Raw genomic sequence first — 10,074 nt, forward strand, 5'->3', positions numbered from 1 at the left:
AAAAAAAAAAAAAATCACAGAACTGAAAGCTGAAGAATGATTAGGCACTAACTATGTGAAGAAGGAAAGTGAGTTCCAAGCAGATAAATAAACAACAAAAAGGCCCTATGGTGAAAGGGAATGAAGCCTAAATTTAAAAAGATCAGCATGGCTGAGGGCCAGAGAAAAAGGGGATGGATGAGGGGAAGGAAGGGAGAGCTACTCTGAAGTTCAGCTGAATAAGTGGCAATTCCATTCCTGGAAACAGGAAATACTGGAAGAGGACCAAGCTGGGACTGAGAAGATCATAAGGTCAATTTTGAACACGTGGAGTTGAGGGAACCTTTGGAAAATCCAAGCAGAACTATCACCTGGGCAGCTGGAAATATAGGATATGTAAGTTTGGAATTTGTAGGTAACCTCTGGGCTAGAGATGTAAACATGGGAGACAAATGTGAGCACGTGTGGTTGAAGCAGGGGGGCAGGCCTGGGGGGAGCTGCCTATGAGAGTAAGAGAAAGGGTCCTGCAACCAACACTGAATGCCTAAGAGCTGGAGAGAGTAACCATAATGGAGCCTGGAAGGAGTGGCCTGAGAAATGCTCCATCACAGAAGCTAAGGGAGCAGCGTGTATCCAGGAGGAAGTAGTAGTCAGCAGCGTCCAACATTGCTGTAAGGCTCCATAAGATGTCAAGTGACTGATAGGACCCTGCTTACCCAACTTAGCAGCATTACTGGATAGACCTGGTACCTGAAAGGTGGGGCCTATTAGATCTTCTTTGACTTGGATATTAGAGGCTCACCTGTTAGCAGCTTCAAGGGAAAGAGGAACAGAAGAACCAAGATCCAAGCATTTGCCATTGTATGCCATGACCTGGCCTCAGGAACTGGCTCAAATTGGAGTTAAGAACAGATATCAGCCTAGACACAGCCTCTGTTCCAAAGCTGGTTAAATATGTATAGCTTTAAAACTAGGGCAATTCTTGAGATCTGACACCAGGGTGCAGGGCAGGGGGCTCCTCCTCTCCCACAGTTGGCAAGGCGCCTGGACTGAGGCGTCCAACTACAGCAACAGCATAGCAAAGCACCAAACCCACTCACCTGGTAAGACACCTGGACCTTGGACTTTGACTGTCTCCTCGTCCTGCTCGTCTGCCAGCTCTGAGTTCTCAACCACCTGGTCCAACTCCTCACTCAGCTAAAGGGAGAAGCAAAAAGAGCAAAACTGAGTCAGCCGTGTCAGCCTTGCTTTTCTAGACTAGAATAAGAAAGCAGAAGCTGTTTCTCACTTAATTGTCACCAAAAACCACATGATGTAGAGTGCATTACAGCAATTTTACAGATGAGGACACCAAAGCTCAGAAAGCTCAAGAAACTTTCTGCCTGTTATGTTCCTAGGACTACTGTAGGAAGTACCACAAACTGAACAGCTTAAAATAACAGAAATGTCTTCTCTCACAGTTCTGGAGGCCAGAAGTCTAAGTCAAGGTTTTGGCAGGGTTGGTTCCTTCTGCAAGTGGTGAGGGAATCTGTTCCATGCCTCTCTTCTGGCTTCTGGTGACAGCTAGCAATCTTGGCATTCGTTGGCTTGCAGAGGCATCCAATTTCTGCTCTCTGCTGCCATCTTCACAAGGTGTTCTGTGTGTCTTCACATGGTCGTCGTCTTTAAGGACACCAGCAATGTTGGATTAGGGGCCCACCCTACTCCTATATGTCCTCATCTTAACTAATTACACCTGCATTGACCCCATTTCCAAACAAGGTCGCAATGAGGTACCTGGGGTTAGGACTTCAACATATCTTTTTTAAGGAAACACAATTCAACGAACACAAGGCCAGGGAAAGATACAGCCAGGAATCAAATCCAAGCTGGTCTGGTTCCAAAGCCTATGGTCTTAACCACTTCCCAAAGGAAGAGGAAATGTGGATTAGAGTCTGCTGAAAGAGAATAGGCAACAGTGAAGGTGGTGTCAGAGCTCTCTCTGGCACTCCGGCCGAAGTCCACCAACTTGGGCTGCAAATAGCAGAACAAAGCAGGAGGGGCAGGCAGTCCATCACAGGGCTAGGTGCTAATTATAATCAGCAACCTGGTAGCCGGCAACCACAACCTCAACCTCACTTCACCAGTGGTCTCACCTGTCAAATGAGGAAATTATACCGCTGAGAAGGGTAGAAGGATGGAAAGGATACCATTATAATCAACAAGTCTCTGCAGGATGAAGTAGAAGGGCAAGAGAGGTCAAGACTAGAACTTAGAAGGGATGTCATTCCTGAATTGGAAGGGAGAGGGGACAGCTTTCCCAAGCATTTTTTCAGGCTCACAGCATCAGTGTTTAAGGTTTCAAGACATTTTCATTAAAAACTCTTCTCCAAGAGAGGAGTGAAAAACAGCTCTTATGCATCTGTTTTTCGATCTCCCTCCCCACAACTCCACTCCAGCCCCTTATCATCAGGCAAACCTCCAGTTTAAAGCCCTCTAAGCACAAAAGAAAAGGCTGAGTGGGGGGCTTGGCATGGTGGCTCATGCCTGTAATTCGAGCACTTTGGGAGGCTGAGGTGGGCGAATCTCTTGAGATCAGGAGTTCGAGACAAGTCCGGTCAACATGAAGCCCCATCTCTACTAAAAAATACGAAAATTAGCTGGGCATGGTAGTACACACCTGTAGTGCCAGCTACCTGGGAGGCTGAGGCAGGAGAATCTATTGAACCTCAGAGGCAGAGGTTGCAGTGAGACAATATCACACCATTGCACTCCAGCCTGGGCGACAAAAATGAAACTCTATCTCAAAAAAAAAAAAAAAGAAAACAGGAAAGCAACCAGTGAGAAAGGGGCAGGGAGGCTGGCGAAGGCACCAAGAGATATAAGCCACTAGCGGGAGCACAGATAAAGAAGTCCCCAGAGGTTTCGCTGGCCAAAGGGAGAGGAGGATGTTAGTTCTAGGAAGTCTCAAAGTTCCCTAATCCAAGCCTCACCCAGCTTCACCCTGATCCAGGTGCTAACACTCTCCCAGAGAGTTCCCTGATTACCCGCAGCCATAATGAACCTACCTCCTTGCCTGCCCCTGGCCAAATTATCAGTATATCCCACCCTCCCTAAGGCAAAATCCCCCCCTCAGTAAATAAAACTACTCACAGCTAGGTACACTCACAGAATGGTTCAGGCAAGAAAGATGCTGGACATTCTCTGGGTGGCCCCTTTCTTTGAAGAGGGAAGACACAGGTGGTATAGAACAGGCCTCTGAAGAAGGCAAGGGGAAGGAACCCTTCCAGTGCTTTCCACCTTAGAGATGCCTCCAAAGAGAAACTGTGTCCACTTGGGCCTTGGCCCTGCAAGTGGGATAAGTGCCTATTATTTTAATATTTTATGAGCCCTGCTAGGTGAGGAGATACGGCTGGCTATGTGTGGCTGGTGAGGCTCATATTCCTGCTTACCCAGGACCCCAAGGCACCCTAGACGCAGGAGCTGCCCACACCCTGTTAACAAGAGCTATTATTCACTGTGGGGTCACTATCTGCCAGACACTGAGCCAAGCACTTTCCACACCAACTTATTTAATCCCCAACCAACCCTAGGAGGTAGAGACTTTTATTAATCTTCATCTTTCAGACAAAGAAACTGAGGCTCAGAAACTTATGTGACTTGATAAAAGTCACACAAATGGCGAGAGACAAAGCCAAGACAGGAATGTGGGCTTTCTGACTTGAAATCCCTAGTATTTGTCCACTGTGACTATCAACCAAAAATCAACCAAAAATTCCCCAGGATTCCCTCACTGTTTAGGGTGCAGAATCTAGGGGCCATGGAATCCACAACATTGGTTAAAATCCCTCAGACTCCATTCAGACAAAGAAAACAGATGGAATAAAGGAGATGGGAGGAGAAATACAGAAATCTGTCCAAGGCCAGATTCCAGCCAAGATCCTACACTAAAAAATGGCAGGCCTTAGGCAAATCTCATCTGCCCTCAACTTGGCTTCTCCCTCCACTGTAGGGCTAAGCCACCTGCTTTATATAGTCCACAAAGCCCTTCTGTGAATCAGAGTCTCTTTACAAAGGGAGGTATGTACAGCAGTAACTATTGACTAAGGCAGAAGGCAGCAAGTTCACATGAGAAGGCCAAACAGAACGCCAGACCAGTCTGGAAAGTCAACCCCCACGGAGCACATGGAACTTGAAGTAGCCTTTGACTTATGGGGGCGTTTTACCCAGTGAAGTTTGGCGGAGGGTTGGCGAAAAAATGGTGTGAGCAAATGCACAGAAAAAGGAGCACATTTTAAAACTGAGTTTCCATTGTGGCCAGAGCCTAGGCGGGTGAGGAGGTGGCAAGGGTAATGAGAGACACGGCTGCTACGCTGCACGGAGCTTTGGGAGCTTGCTGAGAAGTCTGGACTGTTCTAGGGAGACCAAGGGCAGCGTCACATCTGAGGAAAAAAAGGAATGCTCCGAGGTCAAGGCAGTGCCTCCAGGCAAATCTGGAAAGTATGAGACTAAAGGGAAAGAAGGTAAAACAGTATCACACTCAGAGGTTACAGCAAACACAGGGACACAAACTGGAGGAGGACGGGTGCCTACCCTTGGCCAGTGAGGGGGCACGGTGGAGGGGCACAGAAGAGGACGGTTGCCAAAGACGACCAAGGTCTGGGGCCCGAGAAGAGGAGGAGGAGGAGAGCAGTTTCACTAATTACAGCTGGAGAAGTCAGGAGGCAGGGCTGGCCTGAAGGAAGCGCTGAACGCAAAGCCTGCAGCGCAGGAAAGAGAAAAGACAAAGAACTGGAAAAGTGGCAAAGTCGTGGGAGGAGGTGAGACTGGAGGGAGAGACGGAGAGGAAGGAGCAGCAGCAAAGTCCATGAAGGCACTTTTTCACAGTTAGGCGGTCACCAAAAAACAGGTAATCAATCCTGTCACCAGCCGCGGAGACCGTGAGGTCTTGGGCTCGGAGGGGGAGGATGCCCACGACGCCAACCGCGCATCTGCTCTCGCCGGGAGGAGGGCGCGGGCGCTCCACTTGTTGCAAAGAACGCCGGGTTCCTCGGGCCACCAGGCTGCCGCTCCGGCTGGGAGCGCGGAAAGCTGGGCCTGACGTAGCTTTAATCATTCACCTGCTGTTTACGGGTCGCGGTGCCAGGGACCGTACTCCGGCCCTCGGCCAAACGACCCGCAGCATCTGGAGGAGGCTGGGCGCCCGCTACGCCACCTCGCTTTCTTCCTGCCCCTGGGCCGCTCTTCTGTACCCCCGGAGCCCTCTACAGACGCACCCGCAGGTCCCTCCGAAGAGCCCTGGGCCGTGCAGCCCTGACGCCCCCGCCCCGACCCCTGGGACCCTGCTCCTCCGCCTCACAGGAAACCTCCCTTCCGTCTCTCACAACCTCCTACCTCCTGGTAGGATGTGGAGCGCTCCTGCCGGATCATGGCACTGACCAGAGCTTCGGCACACCTGAGACCGCCACTGCCCGCGGCGCAGGGAGGCAGCACTGCGGCCGCAGCACCTGGACCTGCGAGCTCCGCGAGGCGAAACCGGTCCAGAAGGGCGTCCCCGAGACCAGGCGTGGCGGTACTCGGCGCATGCGCCTGGCCGCTGCCGCCCTGGAGCCGCAAAAGGGTTGCTGGGAAATGTAGTTCTGATTGGAGGCGGCCCTCACACCCCTAGGGGCGGCAAAGCTTGCCTGTGACCCTGGGCCAACCAAACTAGTCCTTAGACATTTGCCTCTGCGTCTCTCACTTCCTCTCTTTGTTGGAGGGGGAGGGACGGAGAAGAGGAGTAGAAAGTGGAACAAAGTCAGATGAGAGATAGTAGAAGCCCCTAAACTGTAATTGCAAGAGGAAGCTTGGCCTGGCAGTTTAGAACCGTAATGAATGTCTGGAGAGCACTTTGTATGTTACAAAGCGCTCTCACTCACGTTATGCCCTTGATTCTGCAAGGAACCCTGTAGGAGGACATTTTTCTCCCTCTTTTACAAATGAGGAAACTGAGGTACTTTGTTTCAGAAAGGATGCGGGTGGAGCGGTAATCAAGTGAAGATTATTTCTTCCAGGGTAGACTACAGAGCCGATGTTCTCTCCATTATTCCAAGGGCAGGAGTACCCCTAGGTTCCTGTCCTGGCTCTGACCTTCACCATTAGGTCTTGCAATACTCTAAGCCCTCCTCTCCTCGCCTTAGAATGCAACTGCTAAACCCTGCCCTGCCTGACAAGGCCTATGTAAGCAAAAAGAAAAGATCGTGCAGAGAAAGCCCAAAGGCACTGTTCAGCCACAGAAGAAGCCTCAAGCCCTAAATATGGCCTAAAATCTGGTGTTGGCACTGTGGCAGGGTGGACCTGAAGGCCACATCTTCCTCTCCTCCCACTGCCTGAAACAGCTGTTGTGTGGGGGCCCTCAGCTGCTTAGTGGTGAAGCAGATAGAGGCTGCTTGTTGTGCCTCGGTGAATGCTGCTCTGTGTCCCTTGCAGCTGCAGCTTGGTAACCCCTCCACTCAGGCCACTGGGAGCCTCTTCCCTCCTCAGTCATAAGCAGAGTAGCACCAGCCATATCAAAGAACTCTGGACCTCCTGGAGCATTAGCAATGGGAGGTACCCATCACCTCTCCTGAACACTCATCCCTATCCCTGGCCTTCTGCTCTTACATCTGTTATATGGGACAATATACATTGTGCCTAACACATCGTAGGTACTCAACAAATGTTTGTTAAATTTATGAATGGAACACTGATTCCAGCCATTTCATTTAACAGTTGTTTACCAAAACAAATCAATAACAACAGACCACTAATTAAATTCCTTATTGCGTTAATACAAGGGTATTTGATAGAACAAGTTCACACGATCATAGAATTTTAGAGCTAGAAGGAACAAGAGAATTCTATTCCAACCCTATCTTTCTTCTCTGGTCTTTGTTGGTATGACCACACTGGAAAATTATGGGCTCCCACATTTGAAGGAGATACTGGCTAATAAAATATAAAACATGGCTTAACAAATATAATGTGCTGGGTACTGGGATACGGAAATGAATAAGGTACCCTTGGGTCTTGGCTTTTGTGGCTCTTTCATGCTAGTGTGGAGAGACAGAGCATAAACAGGTGATGGGTTGGTAGATGCAGCAAACCACCATGACACACCTTTACCTATGTAACAAACCTGCACATTTTCTGCACATGTATCCTGGAACTTGAAATTAAAAAGAAAAGGGTGCAGTGGCTCACGCCTGTAATCCCAGCACTTTGGGATGCGGAGATGAGTGAATCACGACGTCAGGAGTTCGAGACCATCCTGATCAACATGGTGACACCCCCCCCCTACTAAAAATACAACAAATTAGCTGGGTGTAGTGGCAGGTGCCTGTAATCCCAGTTACTCGAGAGGCTGAGACAGGGGAATTGTTTGAACCTGGGAGGCAGAGGTTGCAGGCAGCGGAGATCACGCCACTGCACTCCAGCCCAGGTGACAGAGTGAGACTCCATCTCAAAATAAAAATAAATAAATAAAACTAAATAAATAAAAGAATACTTTCCATTTTTCTTGCAGGCGACTAACTGATTCCAAGTGCTTTGGAAAAATATGTCTGGCTTCAAGTAGAAAATGACAATCACGGGTGCCTGGAGAAATCCAAGAGCCTAAGAGCATGCTATTCATGTGTAGACTCATCCTTAGCATCTCAGGGAGTGGGGAGCTGTATGTGATCGGTAGAAATTACAAGGATCTTTTGGCTTAAAGATGTTCCTAACAAACAGAACTGTAGAAAGAGAAAGGTCCCAAGCAGAGAAGCAGCACGAGGTATGATATGGATGTTATAGTGACACGTATCAGGAAGGGGATGATATTCTATTCGGGATTTTCAAGGGCCTCCTACAGCCCAGAGATCTTGTGACACAGTGTAACATAGATGCTGCACTTTGAGCTTTACAAGTCCACTACCATCGTTAGTTTTAACACAATGCTATAAAAGAGGTAGACTGGCATGCTACTAATGTGGAAATTGAGATTCAGAGTAAGGTTAGTGGACACAGATCCTGTTTAGGTCACTCTGCACTAGAAGAACATACTGTCTTTCTGTTTTTTGTTTTTTTGAGACAGAGTTTTGTTGTTGTTGCCGAGCCTGGAGTGCAATGGCATGATCTCAGCTTACTGCAACCTCCGCCTCCTGGGTTCAAGTGATTCTCCTGCTTCAGACTCCAGAGTAGCTGGGATTACAGGCATGTGCTGCCACGTTAGCCTAATTTTATATTTTTAGTAGAGATAGGGTTTCTCCGTGTTGGTCATCCTGGTCTTGACCTTCCAGCCTCAGGTGATCCGCCTGCCTCAGCCTCCCAAAGTGCTGGGATTACAGGTGTGAGCCACCACGCCTTATTTAACTTATTTAACTTACTTATTTAACCCAGCCCCATCTTGTTAAATAAGTAAAAGTATAAACATTTGGTATAGTTGCTGGGGGGAAGTATAGCCTGGTGGGTAGGGGCAGGCTGTAGGACACATAACCTGTGCTTGACTTGGCTCTGTCACCTACTGTGAGAGCTAGGTGAGGTACTTAAGGTTCCCTGACATAGGAACAGTTATGTCACAGAGTTAAAGTGAGGATTAAACGAGCTTAGAAATATCAAAGTGCTGAAACCAATACCTGGCACACAGCGAGCCCTTCTCTGGTCTCCTTTGCCCGTTCTCCCAACCACCAGATGTTACGAGCTCAGTCTTCTCTGTCCACATGCACATCCCTTGGCAATCTCATCCATTCCTGTGGCTTTACATACAGCACCTATGCCAGTGAATTCCAAAATGTCTATCTCCAGCCCGGAACTCTCCCCTCATTCTAGACTTGTATATTTAATTGCCAGTTTGATACATTCAGTTAGATGTCTAACACACACCACAAAGTGAACAAGCCCCCAGTTGATCTTGATCTTCTCCTCCAATATTTGCTCCTGTATCAATAAATGGCAATTCCATCTTTCCAGTTGCCCAGGCCAACACCTGTGAAGTCACTCTTGACTCCCCTCTGCTTCTCACATCCCAAGTCTCATCTGTCAGCAAATTCTATCAGTCACATCTTCAAAACACATCCATAGTCAGCCACCTCTCACCACCTCCACAGGCATCACCCTGGTCCAAGCAACCATCATCTCCCATCCAGATTATTGCGGTAGCCTCCCGGCTTTAGCCAGCGTTATTCCATTATCATTTAAACTTACTCTGTTGCAGGTGTCCTAACCAGAGTTACTCCATCTTGAATAAAGGCCAGATAAAGCCAAACCTGCAGGGTGACTTTCCCAGGAAGTTAGGCACTCTTCATCACAAGATGTCTAGGATTGAGGAAACGAGTTAACAGAAAAAGGCATTCTTAGTTTAAACATGGATTTTACTGTAATAATACCATTAATAATATACCCATAAACACTTGCTGAAATCAATAGTTACACAAGAGACTATGAATACTAATATCCTGTCACAAGCTGATCACAAGACTTTGTAATAAAGTATACTATTCTTAGCCCTAATATCCTGTATAAGCAAGCATTACATCAAGGTAGGGGTGTTCCTCCTCTTGCTTTCTGAGCATGCCCTACTCTGTAATAGAGTGGTTTCTAACAAACCATTTAAACTTTACTATACTCTGTGACTTTCCCTGAATTATTTCCCTGCAAGATCTAAGAACCTGCTCTTGGGGTTTGGGATGAGACCCCTTTTCTGGTAACATTTTCTCATTACATCTCCACCAGGACCTTAACGCGGTGAGACCCCTGCGTCCCCGCCAACCCAAAGGCAATAGACTGTGCAGCACCAATTGGAAAATATTTTTATACGGTAAAGGACAGGGGTACCTGTCCAATATTGGGTTATAGGCCCAATTAGGAAGGTTTGGAGGCCCTCCACATCCTCACAGCTGGATAGGAATTCAGTGCTGCAAGATATTAATATCATTCCCTTTTAGCCCTCCTTGCGCTCTCTGCTACTCATTAAATGCTGCTACCTGCCAGTTTCCTGATTTCTGTCTATGCTTTACTGCTGCTTTTCAGAGGCCTCACTTGACCAGTCCTGGTATTTTTTTTTTTTTTTTTTTTTTTTTTGAGATGGAGTCTGGCTCTGTCCCCAGGCTGGAGTGCTGT

The 10,074-nt window shown here is 48.0% G+C and overlaps 1 protein-coding gene across 4 annotated transcripts in view; it reads right to left on the reverse strand.

The window, feature by feature from the left end:
- Positions 1-5,550, reverse strand: part of PACC1 (proton activated chloride channel 1) — a 46,829-nt gene extending 41,279 nt beyond the window's left edge. For 3 of the 4 annotated variants that reach the window (XM_037737427.1, XM_017525277.2, XM_037737429.1), the window contains exons 1-2: positions 5,353-5,550; positions 1,080-1,176 (exon numbers count right to left, since the gene is read on the reverse strand). In XM_037737427.1, the coding sequence (XP_037593355.1) occupies positions 1,080-1,176; positions 5,353-5,388 (133 nt within the window). In that variant the 5' untranslated portion in view covers positions 5,389-5,550. The remainder of the gene's footprint in view (positions 1-1,079; positions 1,177-5,352) is intronic. The other variant, XM_037737428.1, reaches the window with a different exon arrangement.
- Positions 5,551-10,074: the final 4,524 nt, after the last annotated feature.

Source organism: Cebus imitator, unplaced genomic scaffold (assembly GCF_001604975.1).
Source record: "Cebus imitator isolate Cc_AM_T3 unplaced genomic scaffold, Cebus_imitator-1.0 Scaffold38, whole genome shotgun sequence".
NCBI lineage: Eukaryota > Metazoa > Chordata > Mammalia > Primates > Cebidae > Cebus > Cebus imitator.